This window comes from Falco punctatus (genome assembly GCF_963210335.1).
Source record: "Falco punctatus genome assembly, chromosome: 15".
In the NCBI taxonomy this organism is placed as follows: Eukaryota; Metazoa; Chordata; class Aves; order Falconiformes; family Falconidae; genus Falco; species Falco punctatus.
In genome coordinates, this window is record NC_137595.1 from 12,175,432 (window position 1) to 12,194,937 (window position 19,506).

Consider the following 19,506-nt stretch of genomic DNA (forward strand, 5'->3'; position numbering starts at 1 on the left):
CCATATCTGCAGAGATATAAAAGCAAAATGCAAAGTGTGTGCCTTTCAGACTGCAAAGCCACTGAGCTGGTGTGTGTGTGTGTGTGTGTGTGTGTGTGTGTGCCCTGGAGGACATGGGGAGGAACATCCCTGGAAGGGGAGGGCAGGTAGCCAGTCCTTGCTCTGGTAGCACAGTGCACCAGGTCAGGGCATTGCCTTTATCTCCTGACAGTCAGGTCTGGATCTGCCTTCTGCAACCACCCTGCTCCGACACAGAAAGTGAGAGCTGTGGCTGCCATGCAAAGTAAACTGGCTGTGGTCTGACCTGGGTGTTGCCTGCTTCAAGGGATGGGTGGTAGTTGGGAATTGGAGCTCTCGGTAAAGTTACTCTTAAAGTGATTGCTTGGGACCCACTGGTGGTGCCAGGTTGTTAATGATCAGGTCTGGTACGGTGATGCACTGAACATGTCTGTAAATGACACCAAATAAGCAATTTGACAAAACTGGGAATTTTTCCACTCACTTTGCTGTAACCTTAGCGGGTGTGCATAACACAGGCCAGAGATACGCACACGGAAGGCTTTGGAAGACTACCTTCCTCACCGAGGATGAAACAGCTTTCAAAATCTGTCTCCTGAACACTGACCTAGGTCTCTCCCAAGAGCAGATGGTGTTCTGGGTAGCCAGTGATTTTTCTTAGTGCTGAAAGCCCTGTGTGTGTGTGTACAGGTGCTTTTCTGAACTGAGTCCATCAGTAGTACAGATGCTGTAAGGGTTGATGTTTACTCTCTTGTTCCATTTTTAAGCCTGTACATTTGAGATGTTGTTTTTATTCAGCTTGGGTAGCTGTCTACCAACATCTTTTAAAATCAACCTTGATTTAGCTTCCTTTGTAATTCTTCAATACCTCTGGGACAACCTTTACACTGTTTTTACAGCCAGTTGATTGTTCTCTCTCACTTCCAAATTTCCATGGGATATTTGCAATATCCCACTCTAATACCTACTAATTCATTAAAAATGCCCATGAGATAGATTAGGTAATCCACTGTGCCTCACAGATTGTGCTCCTTAGCTCTCTGCTTTCCCTAGAATAGTCACAGAACAAGTGCTGCATCTGCATTGGGAAAGGATTGTTCTTCCAAAAGGATCCCTCAGCACTGGCTCACACAGGCACAGCTTGCTTGAGAAACTGCTCTGTATCTATTCAGATCTACAGGGACAGCTTCATTTGACAACATGCTGGAAATGCGGCTGCCATTATCAAGGTTAACCTATGTGTTTGCAAAGAGCATCACAGGACAGTGGTACTGAAGTGGTCAGTTCTGCCTGCTCTGCAAGTGCTATGTCTCTTTGCTCCTTGCTGAAGAATTGGCCTCATTGCTTGCTTGGAGGAAAGCCTGCCTCTTACTGAAGCCCTTGATTTGCTCACTGTTTGGATTTTCTGAGTGTCTGCTCAAGAGCCATGCTATGGATGTACCCTCCCTTAGATGTTCCATCAAATGTGTGTGCTGTCCTTGTTATCACCATCTTGGTGAGAGCGTGCTTTAACATTTCATTTCTCTTGGGAAATCCCTGGTATTCCCCCTTCTTAAATGAATAGTGCAAACTCAGTCATCTGACTGGATGAAGTGAAAAGCCGGGCTGCCAGGAGAGTGGAATGGTACAGGCTGGAAAATCTCGTTAGCCTTCTTGCAGAGTGATGCTCTGTCTGGTCTGATGTGAATGGATGGAGAACCTAGCAAGGTTAGGCACAATCTTGGTCTGCATGCGGGCTCAGTGGCTTCAAAAGTAACAAGCGCTCCCTAAATAATCACTGTAAACCTATCAGGCAGAAGAAACCATCTTCTGCCAGACCTACTTGGAGACAAGTTACCATCTTTGTGAGAATTAGTGGTGGTGGATACCCCTCCTGCCCCAGCAGAACAATGAATCCATGGGGATGTAGCAGACATTGACAGCCCCAGATATTCTGGAGACCAAGGCCCTGTCTTTCAGCTCCAAAATGCAATGCTTGCTTCGTGTGGAGGAGATTCCTCAGCAGCAGCAAGTTCCTCATAGTCCCACAGAGAAGAAGATAATGTAATATTTGCTGACTTGCCATGAGACCATCTCTTTTTCTGGTAATGTTTAACAATGGCCAAAAACATAATGGCATGGTATGCTTCGCTTTTTTAAACCCAACATATGTGATGGAGTGACCTGCTAAGATTTGGGAGAGAGCTTTGATATCAGCCTCCGAATGTGTTTGATGTTCCTGGCTGTTCTGCTGAGGCTGGCAAGCTTAGTGTGCAGCATTGGCTGTGGGTGGGGGAGAGGTCATGGAAATATGAGTTAAAAAAAACAAGTAGAGAAAGGGTTGGAGTGTTTAATGGATGTTTAAACCTAGATTTCATTGGAAAAATTTAAATAGGTTCTTAAGAGACCCTGCTGAACTCAGTGCTTCTAGATGTCACTGCAAATCAGAGATGCTGGATGAAAGTGATTCCCAAAACATTTCTGCTTTCATGATATGTGGCCAACTCTTCTCACTTCTCAAGTAACATGAACACTTACCAAGTTTGTGCTTGATGCTGAACGTAAGCTTGAAAAAAATAGGAAAGGAACTGGAAAATTAGTGTTGGGAAACTTCTTTAGGATTTAGCTTCTGTAGCTTGCTGGAATGGCATCTTTTAGATGTTTTCCTATTAACTGCTGTAGCAGAGCCTCAGTCTTGAGATCTGTGAGCACAGCTGTTATGCAGATAGCAATCTGTGAATTCCTCTTGCAGTCCTTCTATATGATGAAAACCCAGGAACACTTCCACCCTTCCTGTCCCCTGGTGTAGGTATCCTCCTCCATGGTGAATTTGAGTGTCCTGACAATAGACTGGCCTCTGAGTTATCTTTTAGGTGTGTTTAAAAAAATATGGCCCAGGAATTATTAGTCCATCAGATGAAAGTTGTTTTGGGAGGGACAGAGTGGGATTTCTGAGGAGAACATATGGCTGCATCCAGGCTCCTCAGCTAGTGACAAGCCTTGTGCTGAACGTGCAGCCTTCTGCACCTCTTACCTGGGAGCTCTTGCCTCCTAACTAACCGTGTCTGTCAGCCCTTGTATAACCAACCCCTCACTGCACGTAGCAGTGACGTGGGTCATGGTTCTAAGCTGTAAACATACAGCTAGGGTGCCCTGAGGTTCAGTGCTGTGAACAAAGCAGAGGCGGTGGCTTGAGCAAACCATTTTCTGCAGAAAGAGAAAGGAGCTATGGAACAGTTCTCCCTTCTGCAGGAGATCAGGGAAAAAGACTGAAGGAAAAAGTCCTGGGAGTGAAATTACAGTCCATGTCATGCCTTTGGCAAGCCTGAGAATATCCTAACTGCTGATCCTGGGGGGTCACTGGAAATGCAAATGACACATTGCAGTCCTGTAGCTGCTACATGTATCAGCAAACCTCACCCTCTTCATGCCTGACTATAGTCTTGCATTTGCAGAAACAGTTCTGCCAACCTGTGCAGGGCAACCTTGTCTGGGACTTGCTGTTCCTGGGCTCTACTGCCACTGTTGTCCTCCAGCTTCTGGACAGCTGGGGATGAGGAGCAGAGTTCTGTATGGGATGGAGTATTTTGCCTGTGGGTATTTACCATTGCAGGGTAAGGCACAGACCTGCTCTGTATGTAGGTTCAGTGGCTGAAGCCTCTAATTTTCTCTGGTTGGCTTTGTTTACTCAGCAGAAGACCTTAAAGCAGCTTTCCTGCTGCTGCAGGGATCTCAGACTGGTGATGCCACAGGCAGAGTGCGGACGGGGAACGCTGGGGCTCATGCACAAAGCTGTCTTGAATAATCTTGCCTCTTGTCCAAAAGACACAGTGCTGTATTCCCTCTTCCTGCATGCGTGATGTGCTCTAATGGCAAGAGCTAGGCTGTCCCTTTAACATCTCTAACCTCCTACAGAAGTGAGCAGCTCCCAGGATGGGTGCAGTAGGCTCGGAGAGGCTTTTGTGGTTTGATGAGAATGCTGCGCATATGAAGTTTGTTGGTTGTTTTTTTTTCTCTGTACTGGTGACATCTTTGCTTCAGTGGCTGGTTTCTGGATACCATGCTTTAAAATAGAGATGTAAAGCAGTTGGCAAGAAGCCAGAGGAGAGCAGCACTAATTGTCAGAGCTTTAGAAAACATGACCTCTGAGGAGAGGGTGAAGAAATCGGGTGCATTTAATCTAGGCAAGACAGTATTTGTGGGAGAGGAAGATGGATATCGTGGTTTCTCAACACATAAAAGCTGTTGTCGAGGAAGGATGATTGATTTGTTATTTCACTATCACTGGGGGGAAATGATGAGACAAAACTACATTTACACTGCAGAGAAGCTTTAGTTTGGATATTTAGGAAAAGCCATTGGTGCAGTGGAATGTAGGAAGAGATTGTCCAGGGGAGCTGTCGAATTTCTGACACTGGTGGTTTAAAGAAGATCTGGTCTGCTTCCATGAAAGATATGGGAAGTGCAACCTCCCAAGATCCCTGTTAATGCCTTTGTTCCTGCAGTTAAGGCTAGAGGATTGGTTTTTGGCTGATGCCTCTCCCTTAGCAACCACAAGCCTTGGCTCTGCCAGCATTGCCAAGTTCACATGGTCAGAAATGCATGAACCAGACTCCTCAAAGCAGTGGCTGTAGTTCATAAAAATGGTGTGGCTTCAGTGGAAGATAAAGTAAGCTCTATTTATCTGCTCACTGATTTTGAGTCCTTTGCCTGTGTCTGTACCACTGTTGGAGATCTGGTGGCAGACAAAACCCAAGCTTGCTCTAGTCTGACTTTCTTGGGTAGAAGTGAAGAGAGGGCAGCTTGGACCTTAGTACAGGGCAGTTGTCCAAGTAAGCATCCACTGTCTGGAGACCTGTTACAGTGAACTTTGTGCTACTGTCCTTGCTGCTATCTGCAGCTCAGGTACCAGGCTGACATCTGGAAGAGATGTCCTGATCCAGGCTGCCATCACCTCTGGCTGTAGTGTAGGCAGACGCAGGCTTGAAAACACGACCTGTCCTCTGCAGTCATGCCATGGGAATTACTTCTGTAGCAACATGACTCTAAGTTCTGGGGCTTTTAAACATTATAAAATAAAATGTGAAAGTAATAACTGGTTGCTGGGAAAATATTGCGGATTAGCACAACTTGTTCTCTACCTTGACTGTTTTTACATTTGACAAGGATCACTTGCAGAAAAAGGACAGGTTTTATTATAACTCTTTTGTCTGCTTCCCTTTCAACTTCCCAAGTACATTTTTCATGGCATCAGACCACTTTCAGGACAAAGTGTTGGTGATTTCTCCAGTGGTGGTGAGAAATGGGGACATGTGAGGGTGTCGTTCGCTGGTGAAAGTGGCAGAATTTCTCACACTCCCTCACTGGTGATCTGGCCTACAAATCTCTCCTAAGCATAAGCTTTTTCTTTAAGGGGAGAAGGTCTAGTTTTTTGCACTTGTTGGCAAGGCACAAATAAAAGCATGGAGGTTTAATATCAGGTTTTCTTCTTTTGCCTTGTCTCAGGTCGACAAACGCAGAATTCTGCCTTTTTGGACAAATTTACAGATGACGTTATCTCATATTTTAAATACCCTACTTTTGTATTCCTCTTGCCTGAAGCTATTAACATTGGCAGAATTTATGTCCTTTGTTTATTTTGTGTACTACTTACAGCCTGAGTGTTGGACACCAGCCGGTCTAGATTTTTGCTGGGCTGCAGTAAGAGGTAGGGCATGTGTTTTCTGTTGGCTGTGTACATGCTCTTGCATCCTTGTCCTGAGGAGACTGCAAGCCAGTCTTCACAACAGGGATGGAGAAAGTGAAATGGCTTCCCTGTGATCAAGCTAGGAGCAGGTGCGGTAAAGGTAGGACTTTACACACCTTTGTAGCTGGAGTGTTTGTGCTTCTGCCTGAGGGCTGGTGGGTACACAGCCCAGGGGTTGCAAGCAGGGAGTGGAGCGTCCCACTTGCTATGATAGATGGGGTGTAGAGGCCTTGGCAGTGCCCAGAGTGGCCAAGAGGAACATTGCTGACTGTGCACGGGACCGGAGCGCAGCTGAGCCCAGGCTGACGGGGAGCAGTGTGGCTGATCTCCACTCCAGCGCGTGTCTTAGAGCTGGGAGTAGGGAGCTTTGGATCTTATCCATGGCTCTGACACTGAGTCACTGCATGACCTCAGGCACTCAGATACCATGGTGATGAACACAGCACAAATGTCTAGACAGATAGATTAGATTGGATAGACTCTGTATTTGACAAATATTTGTATATCGCCACTGTCAGTGCTCTCTTGCTATAACTGCCCAGCCTGCTGGTTTCAGTGGGTTTCCTACACAGGAGGGAGGGGAAGAACCACTTTTTGCACTGAGGAAGGAGGGGACATGTAACCACAGTGACACCAGTACCAGTGGTGACAGAGTGGAAGCAAAGCGGGCAGTAGGGTGACTCTTGGAGGATACAGCACTGCATGGCAGAAAGGCTCAGGAGTTGGGAGCTGGCTTCTCCCCAGCTCTGCTGCAGCCCTGTGCATGGCCCTGTCTTTCCTCCTGTAACCAATTAGTCTTTTAAGATTCTCAAGGCAACGGTGCCTTCCTCCTTCTGCTATGGCTTCCATCACAAGGCCCTGATTTCAGAAAGAAAAGAGCAAACTACCAAAGTGAGACTTCCCTAAAAGCTTCCCTGTGCCACTGCTTGCCTCTGGTGCATGGGAGGATGCAGGAGACCCCGGAGTGACTCTTGGTTATTTTCCCACCTGGTTCCCTTGTGAAAGATAAATGTAGCAGTACAGCAACGATGTGGCCAGGAGTGTGCCTCTGTAGGCATTTCCAGAGGCTCTGCAAGGTCTCCTGAGCACCCCTGCCTCCGGCACCCCTGACAGCGAGCCAGGAGGGCTGGAGAAGAGCACTGCCTCTTTAAGGAGATTTGCATAGCGGAGTCTAATTACAGTTGTTGATTCTGATGTTTTCCGTGTTGTTCATATTCCATTAAAGGATAATGCTGCTTAATTTGCAGCAGAGGGTCTCGGTTAACAGTACACCCAATCACAAGGCAGCCCTAATGACACTACTTCCCTACTTCTGGTAACACATAATTAAAAAATCACTTCATTTCCAGTTGTGTGGTTCTCCCCTCTCCCCCAATCTCCTAATTACTTTCTAAGCCATTTCATGATTATCTGTAAATATTTCAGCACTTAGATCTACTAATGAGTCCATGAAAGAGTTAATACCTTGAGTGGCATAATTGTTTGCCATTCCCTTTCTAGTGCTGCATTGCAAGGAAAAAATTTCCACCTTACACATGCGAGAAAAGGGGCTTTACTTGCGGTGGGATTGGGTTTGGGCTCTGGCTTTGGGGCTGTGAGGGTGACAGTGAGGGGCAGCTCTCAGAAACCCCATCTCAAGCTACAGGAAGTTTTCTGCTGGTTTTGGTAGTGGATGTGTTTCTCCCTGCAAATTTTTTTTACACAGCTTAAATTCCACTGAAAGGGCTGTCCTGTTGCCTGGCTGTGAGAGCTGCTAGTCAGAGGGGCTTGGGCAGAGCTGGGTGTGAGTCTGGATCTATTTGGAATGCCCACACAGCTGGAAGAATTAGCTGGTGTCTGCCCCAGTTCTACAAATTTGTGGGAAGTGGTAATGCAGCTCTTGCTGCACTTGGGTAAGAGGGGGCAACAGGTCTGGCTGCGCCTGCCCTTGCGTGGTGTTTCTTCACAAGCTCATCTTGCATGCTGCAGCCAGTGGCACTTACTGTGACGTGAGGGTAGCTTGGTCACTGGATAAGGGAATTTCTGAATTTCCCAGCAAACCTGTGCACAGATGTCTACCACAGCTCCGTGGCTGCAGGTGAAAGGAGCCCTGATGCCCATGGTAAAACAAGGACTCGGTTCTCTAATCCAAGCAGTGCTCTGCTCTGAAAAGCTGCTCTACATTTCTCACTTCATAGGTCTGTTTCCTGTACTTGTCTGGTATCTTGGGTATTAAAATTTACTTGGAGTTTTCAGACTGAGCACTCGGAGCTGACAGTGATGGAGAAGTGAGCTGGAGTATCTTTCCTGCCCATGTGTTGCATGGGCTTCATTGCTATGTTTTTTGTATGGTCAATCAGTAACACTTTACACAAGCCTGCTGGGAGCCTACTGGTAGTTTCTGAAGGCATTATTTGGAATAACTGGAGATAATTGTATAACCAGGGGGTAATTAACTTCCAGGAATTAAAGAATCAACTTTAGGCTGCACTGCTCCTAGGGGTGAGTCTGTAAGGCTGGGAGTTTCAGGAATCTACTCCTCTTTAATCATTTGAGCACACGTGACTTGGAAACCCTTGGTACCTGAGGAACGTGAGGCTGCTTCAAATCATATCTCTGCATTTCTAGACAATTCTCTGATAACAGATAGAGGAAGGAGGGCTTGAATATGGTCCTAATCCAGTCCATTTGTGTTTCAGGTAATCCTGTCACAGTGGGAATGAGCATCCATATTTCCAGCATTGACCAGATCTCTGAAGTCAACATGGTAAGTCTGAAAAGAAAAAAACAAAACAAAAAAAACCCCAAACCAAACCAACCAAACAAACAAATAAACAAAAAAAAAAAAAAACAAAACCCCCACACCAAACAAAAAACCAAACAAACAAAAGACCATGAACTCTAATAAACTGTTCTTCCATTTTCTGGTTGAAGTGTACTTCCAAAACAATGGCTTCTTGGAGCCACCTGAGATCTCAGGGTGCACTTCTGAAAAGCAGGATAGTCACACCCCTACTTCCTTCACCTTCTGCTACAGAATGAGTGGCATTCCTCAGGGGTCGGTATTGGGACCGGCACTGTTTAACATCTTTGGACCTTATAGTGGCCTCCAGTACCTAAAGGGGCAGATAAGAAAGCTGGAGAGGGACTTTTTATGAGGGCATGTAGTGATAGGACAAATAACAGTTTTAAACTAAAAGAGAGTAGATTTTGGTTAGATATTAAGAAGAAATTATTTTCTGAGGATAGTGAGACACTGGAACGAGTTGCCTAGAGAATCTGTGGATGCCCCATCCCTGGCAGTGTTCAAGGCCAGGTTGGATGGGCTTTGAGCGACCTGGTCTAGTGGAAGGTGTCCCTGTCCATGGCAGAGGAGTGGGAACTAAATGATCTTTAAGGTCCCTTCCAAGCCAAACCATTCTATGATTCTATGGTCTTTGCAGCTGGGAAGTTTTTGGAGGAAGAGTGACATTTGTCGGGTAATGAAGAAAGATTATTTTTTTTTTCTTCTGCTTTGGACACAGAATTTTGAGGGGTGATGGGAAATCTGACTTAAGACAGAACTCTTCCTCACTAAAGCATAAGGAATTCAAGGATGATTTCTCCATGTGTGATGAAAAAGAAAATCAAACACTTAACTGAGCCATAAGAGATGAGGTTTGTTTTTCCAAATTTCTTTCTCAGCATACTGGTTTCAGGCTGAGCCTTGCTCCTTCCACCTGCTGAGTGGCCTGTGTCACTTTGCCTGTCAGTTGTCCCCACAGCCTCAGCCCAGCTCCAGGCTGAAACAATCCTGAATCACCCAAACAACACTTGCAGAACAGGACTGGCATGTGGGACTGTTGTGGTACACACCTACCCCTTCTGGTGGTACTTGTGATAGGGTTGGACATGCTGAAAGACTGTAGTTCACTTCCTAGTCTTTGGTAAGTTCTAGTAGGGTTAGTATCTATACTGGCACGCTGAAGTGTCCCTGGTGTTACCTGTGAATGTGTGGATGGAGATCTCTGCTGGCACCTCTTCAGCTAGTAGCATCTTACCCACAATAGATTCTCATCCCTTATAGTTCTGTGCTGGTTGCACAGCCACCTCTCTGAGCCATCAATGCTCGTGCCTTAAAAGAGTCGATGTGAATTGTAATTTTTGGTGGATGTAAAGGCAGCGGTGGTTTTACAGTCAGGCACAGGCTGTAAAGTTCACAAGTTGAAAAAGTGAGTGGCTTTTCATGTTTGCTGTTGTTAATTTGGCATTTCTTTGGAGATCTGTACTGGAAAGGGAGGCATCTAATGGAGATCTGGTTTTAGGTGGCATTAATAGACCGGAGCTTTTCATACCACTGAGGAGAAAAAAGTTATCTGCTCAGATAGCAATGGTTTGGGGTGAAATTCATTAATTGTTTTGGTCATGGCTTGGGTACACACCCAGGTCTGTGCTGTCTGTCTCAGAAGCCCTTAACACCCAGCAAAACTGAAATCATGGATTGCACTGATCATTGCCTAACCTTGCCTTCCTCCCTCCTGCCCAGAGGCTTCTCCTCCAAACTCCTCTCCTGTCCAAGAGGCTGAGTGGAGTGGAAGGTTAGTGGGGACCTTCTGGCAGCAGCCATCCTGTTCCTCAGTTCCTGACCCATGCAGGAGAATCCTAGGCTAGTTTAGAGCTCTTGCTGTTCAAGTCAATTAAAACCTTTGTCTCCCAATGCTCCTGTCCTATTTATCTGTTTCTGGACTCTCCTGCCCTGTTTCTTTGGCCCACCAGCTATTCTGCTGCTGCATGGTGGGGAGGAGGGGAGGTGAGACAATCTGACTCATCGTTTTGGTTTCCAACCTGCTTGAAAAACCTGAATGCATGTGCTGATATGACCCAGGGTGAAATGTCTATAATGAACCTTCAGGTTCTTATCTGGAACAGGTTATTTTGAAGACTCGCTGCTATCATCCCACCATTACTGTAATTATCTGCATGGCATCTTACACCCCAGACTAGTAACAGTGATGCTGGACAGTGTGTACAGTAGGAAATTCAGGTACAGACCTATGTCCCCATTGCATTGGGTAGCTGTGCTTGAGGTTAGGCTCAACTTAGAAGAGCCAGATGGCTTAACCTAGTTCCATCTATCTTGCCTGTCAGGGCAGAGCTCAACTTGGAGTCATGTCCTCCCCCAGTCTCAACTTGGACCTGAATTTTCTTACATAGTGAACCAGCTGTCACCCTCCTTGCTAGAGCCAGCATGAACAACCTGGGGTCTGGACCTGTAGCTTAAGTCCCCAGCTTGCACAAATGTAACTGGGAAGGAATGAGGGATTTGGTTCCCAGCTTACTTGTAACACCTGTCCTGACCTTGCTTTGAAGACCTGAGAAGATAGCTGAGAACCGCAGAAGCTGTTTCAGGATGAACCTCCTGCTGGAGATGTGTGCAGGCACTATAAAGGCTGTTTGAGTGTTTTGTCATACACCTGTTGTGATCTACCATGGCCAGGCATGCTTTGTCCTAGGCTAGTAGCCATTCTCCTAACACCACTTTTCAACCCTTGCCATATGAATGTGGTGTCCTCTCCTCTCCAGTGAACATCTGCTTCCCTCTGGGTGGCTGGGGCAAATGTGCGTGCTCAGGGCTGGGGATAAACAACGATATCATCTTTGTAGGGTGCATGGGAGTGCAGGTTTCCTGGCATGGACCTTCATTCACATGCTGCTCTGGATCTTGCAGAATTTGGGCAGCACTGTTGATGGACTTTGAGAGTTTTGGTGATTGTGGCATGGCTGTAATCAGGCTGGGCACCAGGCACTGTCTGTCCTGTTGATACTATGAAGGCATGTCACTTCTGGGTATTTGGTTATCCCTTATGGCTTTCTTTTTGACGTGACAAATACAATCTCCTACCCATCCTTCCTGCATGTGTTGGGATGGGGTGTGGGGAGAGTGGAGGACAAAGTGGCCGTATGTGAGAACCTACTCAAGATCAGGGTCTATAAGCACTGTGGTGAGGCAGCTTCCAAAAGGGGTTAAAAAAATCAGAATAATCTTAAAACCCAAACATTTAGGGAGCAGAAGAGTTCTCATGTGATATAAGTTTCCAAGCTGAAGGGATTTTATGTGCATCACTCTTCCATGTGACAGATGCCCCAGGGAAAGGTCTGTGTCTTACCCCTGCTCTGGGCAATGGATATTGGCAAGAAAAACAAGGCATTTTTTTGGCATCATGTGTGATTGGGAAAGGGACTGTGTAATGGATAAATTAAAGGCACACAAGTGAAGCTGAGTTGTCATGGCAACCAAATAGTTTCTATTGTTCTACAAGGAGTGTTATTACTTACTGCCCCTTGTAGGATAATTAATTAAACCTCAGACATCCTTTTGGGAACAATGGCCCTGGTTCTGGGGCTGGGCAGGTTGAGGAAAGCCCCCAGCTTTCCCATGCTTTTGCCTGGAACTATTGGCATCTGCTGGGTCTGTGATGGTGGGGAACAAGTGCTGTTAGTGACTAGCTGTTGCATGAATCAAAAAGTTGTTTTCCACAGAGTCCAGCTGGATGCAGTGCTGCGGCGGAATACAGCACCACTCATGATCTAAGGAGCAATTCTTGCCTTCACTCCCATGAGAACTGTATTCCCAAAACGATGATGTGGTGACATTTCAATCCTGGAGGATACAGGACTCTGTAAAGGCAACACAGTCATGTTTTTAAGCTGGAAGTTCCCAGACACTCTGATACACAGAATGTTTTTTAGCTGCCGGTACATGCTATGTGTTTCCTGGTGCCTTGCTACACAAAGTCAATGCATCTCCATCTACTTGAGGGCCATGCCCAGATATGTGCCATGGTACAGCTCAGAAGATGGAGTCATGCCAGGATGCAGGACATTCTTAGGTACAGTGCTGGCTTTGTAATGATCTCTCAGTGATGAGGGACCAAAAGTACAGTCCTTATTTAAAAAAAAAATAAAAATGACACCTTCTTGCTCATCACAGCTGCTGCCTGTGTGTGGTCAGCCTTATTTGCAAGCTCACCTGCCAGAGTAATGCTTTATTACTGTGTACTGCTCTTAGCCCTGCTAAGCAACACCAAGCTGCAGCCTCTCCTCCTGTCAGTGATTAGAAGGATTATTTGCTGGGCCAAGATCAGTGACATCAATTGAAATCCCTGGGAAAGGATGCCAGGGCCAGGCCACACAGGTATTGGGGAGGGCACATTTGAGTGGCAGACCCTCTAAGAAGTGTTGATCCATGAAGATGAAAGGCCTAGCTGGAGTCTTTTCATACCCTGTGCGTATTTGCAAGTTGGGGATTTAAAAGCAGGCTGAAAGGAGGAAACGTCTTCATAATGATGTTCAGTAGCTCAGATGATCTGCAAAGAATGGAAGGATGGTATGTCCTAGTTCTCATTAAAGGAAATAGGTTGTATAAGTTATCTGGTAAATGCCTTTTTTCTACAGGTAGTTGAATTGCAGTAAGCATGGAATAACATGCAGGTATTTATAGGTGCTTGTTGGTGTATAGTGCTACTTGGACAGTGCTATGTTCAGACCCCTTAGTATGGTACCTACATTCCTAAGGAGCCTGGCAGTACTCCTGACCTGAGAGAATGAAGAACACCTTCTGGTACGTGGCCTGAATGCTGCCCAAAGCCCCTATCACTTTAATGGTCTGGTTCAACCAGCCTGCTTTGGTGGATCCAGTTCTGATGGTATCCAGTACCGATGGCTGCAGAACGAGCTGGAAGTCTTCCCACATTCCTGCATGCTCTTTCAACAGACAGCTAAGGACTAGCCTGTTCAGAGTATATTGTACTTGCTGCATGGTGGGACTAGAGGCTAATACTTCCAACTGTAGCTTTTTCTCTCTCCAGGTAGTCTTTGGGGAAATATTTTTCTAGTACCAGACGGTTCAGACTCCCTTCAAGCATTAATGAACTATTTCAATAAGGAAAACAACAAGAAGTTTTGTGTGCATTTGAAATAAGAGGTGGTTACCCTTCATAACGCTTCAATTTTCCTGCCCTATGATCTGTGCAGTCCTAAACCTGCTTCCTCCTGTGTATCTGCACACTGTAGACAGCTCGGAGCATCCAGCCGTTACGGTTGTGATTTCTTTGTGGCTCCTATAATTTATTCATCCCAAGATGCTCTCCTACATCTGCAATAACATTGTTTCAGTTTGTTATAGCACTAGCTTTAAAGTTTTATAAACCTGGTGACAAGTTGAAAAGTTACAAGAGAATTGTTGTAATGGGCTAGTGTAAGAAACAAGGCTTTCAAACAGAAATGTTTGCAGGAATATGTGTGTCAAAGGAAGGATGCCTGTGGGATTGGCAATACTTTTTGTTGGGGCACAGTCTGCAGATAGGTTAAAGGCTGGTGCAAGATGCTTGGCAAAGCTGACCTTGATGCTTTGCTTCATTGTCTCCTGCTCCTGTATCACCTGTTGCCGCACTACTGTCTTGTCAGAGGGAGTGCACTCCCATTGGCATGCTCCACTGGAACTCTTGGGGGTTATGGAAGGAAGCATCATGTCTGTTATTTCACAACTTCCCAAAGCTTGCTTGAAAAACAAGCAGTCTTGTTTGGCAAAGAAGTTTTCCCTGTTCAAGAGAGATGTAAAGCATGTCTGAAGACAGTGGTGAGCTGCAAAGGCTTTAAATTGGCTTTTAATCCAAAAGAAAGTGGATCAGGTTGTGTGTAAGGGTGTTCTTGACTAGGAAAGTTCATCCTACAACCTGCTATGCCATTATCAGGGGGGCATCACTCTTCTCAGTATGTCAAATTTTCTATTAGGCATGCTTGAAATAGCCTTTGTGGAGGAATCTGTCCTGATCAGGCTTTGCAGTTCTGTTTTCCTTGGAATACGAATATGCACTGACTAGCTGAATCTGTTTCAGTGTAACCTGTGCACAGTAATATATGTGCCTGAATCTGCTGTGTGCTGGGCATAACTGATGAAAGAAGGCAGCTTGGATGGCTAGGCTTCATATGAGAGGCTTTCTTTGGTACACAACACAGCAGCCTCTTAGGCTGTACATTCTCCTGTAAGAACTCTTGACCTTTGAGCCCTTTCAGGAACGGGGAAGGGAAAGTCAGGAAAATTTATAGCTGTGTGGAATTGCTGATGTGGATGCATGATGTCCAATCCATGCTTAAACTGTTCTGACAGTCAAACTGTGTGTGCAAAACCCTAGTTTTCTTGGGGCTCATGCAGTGTTGGCAGTAGCTTTTGCAGACTCTCAGCAGACCTGTATGCCTGCAATAATGAACAGAAACTACTTTGCTGCAATATGCTCTGAAAAGGATTTTCCACTGGTATGTTGATGCCTTGAGCTTTAAAACTCAAGATTTTTAGGAACAGGTTTCTGCTATTATGCTGTACCTTATATTGCCATACATCTCTTCAAATATATCAGCATTTTTCTTATTCTTAACTGAAAGTGTTCTGTTTTGTTGCAGTCTCATTTTAATGGAAAAATAACGTGCAGATATTTCCCAGTCAGTCTATTCTATGTCCCTGGGTATCCGAGGGGTTTAAAAAAGCAAAGGTTAAAGCATTTAAATTCTACAGTCAGAGGTTTCTGGAGTTATACGCTATGAGATAAAAGTACGACATGACACTCCAGTACTGTAAATGTTTCTCTGTAGCCTAGGGTATCTTCAGCCCTGTGACACTGTGGTATCTAAACTGTGTCTGTGTGTATACATTACATCTTGGTATTTAAGGCTGCTGAATATTGAAGACTGCCAAAATAAGGTAAAACTAAGAGACAGCTTTGGTGCTGAGCTAATGATGGTGTGCTGTCATGGTACTGCAGGGGCTGCAGTCCTGTTGGATCACTGTAGGCTCCTGGATGGCAGCGTTGCAGGTAGCAGAGGATGCTGTGGGGTCTTGGTGCTGCAGAGGGGCCAGATCCTACCAGTGTGGCATGGTGAGAATGGTACAGCTCTGACTAGGGTGACATATCCCCAGGCTCTCTGCTGGCAGGGACAGGTGTGGTTATGTGCTTCTCCCCCCCCCCCACACACTAGGAGCTTCTGTGTGCCGTGATTTAGACTAAAGTATTGCAAATGTGCAGCTGAGATGGAAGGTTTCTTCAGGGCTGGCAGGTGTCTGTGACTTCCTCTGCCAATGATTACTTCAGTACTACTTAGGTTATGCAGCTATTGTCCCTTCAAGTTCTGCGTGCAGGGCTGCAATGCATTGGATGACTCTTGGCTTGGGAAATCAAACAGTGGCAGTTCTGTACATGTGAAACAACATTTTCCTGAAGGGAAGAGTCATCAGAGGATGCCAAAGGCAGTCCTGTACATGGTTGTGTGCAGTGTCCTGTGCACGCTGCCATCAGCTACGTATAGTCACTTTGGCGACATTCTCATGTCTTTGCTTCTCCAGCAATAGGAAGTAGCTTGTGTATAAACACGCAATGACTTGGCTAGCTGAAAGGGAAGCAACAGCGTCATGATGCTTTTCTGTGCTAGAGGGGTGTTTGGAGAAATGAAAGATGGTTATAGCAGGGTGGAGAGTAACCTGTAAGCCACTCTAGAGATGGCAGCTTTGAGCTGGTCTCTTTTGCAGGCAGGAGCTGCAACCTCTTGCTCTGTGGCTCATCTAGATAGAAGGTAAGAGTAGAAATTTACTGAGCTCCTAGAAACAACTTTGCAGCAAAGCAAATGATAGGGACTCATCTTAGCTACCATTGCTAGATTTGAGGTTACTTTGTTTATCTTTGCAGTGGTGACATCCTGCGGATGTTGGGACTCAGGGTGATTTTTGCCAGCACTGATACAGTCTAGAAAGTCAAGAATCAGAAGTGGATATCTGCTCACACCACATTAGGCTTTTCTTTAATAGAAGTCCCACTGATTGTGCTGAAAGATCCCTTCGACTAACGTAGTGCATGAGGACCAGTAAAGCATCTGGCCTCAAGGGCACTCTGCAGTGTGGTGGTAGGGGGGAGTGGATGCTCAAGTTTAAACAAGCAGCAATCCCCTTTCTGCCCAAAAGACAGGGATGGTCCTTCCACAGGATGGTAGGGTTCTTGCTTAAAATAGTTAAGAATAAAGAAAACTTATGAAGGGCTCTGGAGTGCTTCCCATTCATTGGTTCTGAAATCGGTGGCAAAGAGATTGTCCCGGCTTAAGAACTAGAAAATAGGTCAGTGTGACTCATATGTCAATATTTACAGCATTTATGGCAACTTGTAGAAGAGAAAAATCTTATCTGTCTTCCATAATATTTCACAGATTATCCCACTTCCATGAAAAAATTATTCCTATGCCCTTGGTCCTGGTGTTGCTTGGCTGCGGAGACAGCCCAGTAAATTCACTACATCTTAGAGTCAAGTTGCTAAGTAACAACCCAAAGATCACTGCATGGACTCTTCAAATGCTGTGGCCAGCTGAAAGCTAGGGTCTGCACAAGCTACCAGGAATTCCTTCTGAGGCAGAGGTCGCAAGGACTCCAGTGCCCGTGTAGCAGAGAGCAGCCTGGTAAAGCAGCAGTCCTGCCAGGTCCTTGCTGCTGTACTGTCTGGAGGTCTCATGTGAGAGAGGACAGCTTTGTTTCCCCTGTAAAGAGGTCTCCTGTGCTTGTGCTGAAGGGCTCTGATGCTTTGAACATTAATGATGTCCTTGAATGAAATATTTTTGTTGGCTGAATTGCATGATTTTTGCCGCGTACATAGATCAGTAGATGGTGAACTGTGGAAACCTTGCTGAAACAAGCTCTCAGCTGAAGAAAGGCTGTGAACTGCCTGACTAGAGAATGACTCTCTGCCCCTGAGGCTTTCTATTCTACCATGCTTATTTCTTGTAGCTTTCACGTGATATCTTAATAAGAGAGTTTGCAGAAAGCTTTTTGTCTGCATAACTGGAAATTCATGGTTATGGGAAAGCTGTTGGGTAGACTGGCTTATTCCTAGCCTAGACCTTGATTTTTGCAGCATGAATAAAATGTGGTGGCAATGCTTGCTGCAAATTATTCCCCCCTGTGCATCTTTCCATGATGCTGTTATCCCTAAGGAGCAGCTCTGCAAGTCCTCCAGCATTCCAAGTTCAAGCCTCAGGAGGGCTGAGTCAACCCTGCTCCAATACTGAGAAACAGAGTTCATGTGTTTTGCTCACTAGGCGATTTCCCAAATGAGAACATTTCTGTGCTGTCACTGAAGAGGCTAGGTTCACTCTGTCTTTCGTAGGTGACTCCACCCCATGGCAGGAGAGAAGTCATGTTGGAGAGGAAGAGAGTCTAGTGTGCTGCATACTTTCAGCTCAGTGATGCTATGTATTGCAGTGCTCCATCTGTTCCTGTATCAGCCAAGTTATCTTTAGATCTGAACATGTCAGTGGTGTATGGTGCTGGTATGAACCACTTCAGCTTGCACACCAGCATGCCTGTAGTAGTTAGAATTGCTACTGCAGAAAACTTTGCCCAGGATAAAAATGTCTTTTTTTTTTTTTTTTTTTTTTTCCCTGCTTAAGTTTTTATTCAGATTTTTACACAGGCAGAACTCCCACAGCCTTCATATATATATATATATATATATATATGTATGTATGTATAAAAAAGCTGTCTGTATTTGAGAGCAATGTTCCAAACTGCCACCTGTTTCAATAGCAATGCTGCAGCATTGGAGAGGATTACTTCAGAATGCTAAAGTATCTTCCCACAAGTGAAAACTTCGTCTGGTTTGATTGAAAACCAAATCAGATCTTGAGACTCTGACCTTCTGACATCCTGTCATATATACATTTGAAGCATCTAGCAATAAAGAGTGTATGTGCGCAAGAGTGTCAGTACCTCAATATAGAACCTAAATCCAAATACAAGTGCGTGCACGTTGCTATTTGAATATGTAAATAAATGGGGCTATATATAGCTCTATATGTTATGTACATGTTAAGTGAAGGTGGCAGATAAGACAGCTGAATAGCTTTGCTGTTTCCGAATGCTGGTAGAGGCTCCCTGCATGCTCCCTACATATCCCGTGCTTGCTCCTACCCCTCTCAGCCTTTCTGCTATCGCATTTTCAGGCCTCTGGAGAAGATAGTGTGTGGGGACAGGAGTTGTTAATATTCTGAGTCTGTGCTGAGTTGCTAGGCTACAGAGAAAAATGAACATTCAAGGAAAGGGGATGGTAAAAGGAAGAGGATCTGCTGAGCTGCTTGTAGATCCAGAAAGGTCCTCTAGTCAGACAAAAGGGATCATTTTGGGGAAGGAGGGTGTGCATGCATGTGGGATGAAATGTGTGTAGTCCCTGTTGCCTTGACACAAGGAGAGTTTCAGACCAGCTTCAGCCAGCAAAATGGCAGAGGAGGGAGTAAAAGGCACGATCCACTGGCCCTTTCCACATCGTTGCTTGCAAGGTGTGCACAACTGGCCTCCTACTGTCTGTGCCAGGGTGCAGAGGGTTGCCAGACTGGAGTATGCCCTCTTACACATTCTTTTGCCCCCCTTGGCAAGTTGCACTGAGCTCCCAACTGAGGCTCCAGTGAAGAGGGAAGCAAACCCAAAATATACTCACTGCTTACAAGCTGGACCTCATCTCCCTTTGCCACTTCTGCAGCAACCTGCTACCACAGTATCTCCCTTAACTTCAGCGTGACCCCAGGGGAAGGCAGCCTGTTGCTTGTATCTCCCTGCCCATCCCCTTTGATGCATTCCCAGGTCACAGATGCACAAAATACTGACCTCTTTATCCATCAAGGGTTTCCAGCTAAGGTTCAAGGGGACTTGAGAATTTACAATACGTAAGCTCCTGTGTGAGCCTAGTTTTTCTGAGTCCCAGTCTAGTTCCTGAACACAA

At 45.6% G+C, this 19,506-nt stretch overlaps 1 protein-coding gene across 5 annotated transcripts in view; it reads left to right on the forward strand.

Moving 5' to 3' along the window:
• Positions 1–19,506, forward strand: part of LOC308053794 (gamma-aminobutyric acid receptor subunit beta-4) — a 111,388-nt gene that overhangs the window by 46,029 nt on the left and 45,853 nt on the right. For all 5 annotated transcript variants that reach the window (XM_080365513.1, XM_080365514.1, XM_080365510.1 and 2 more), the window contains one exon: positions 8,422–8,489. In XM_080365513.1, coding sequence (XP_080221639.1) covers positions 8,422–8,489 — 68 coding nt within the window. The remainder of the gene's footprint in view (positions 1–8,421; positions 8,490–19,506) is intronic.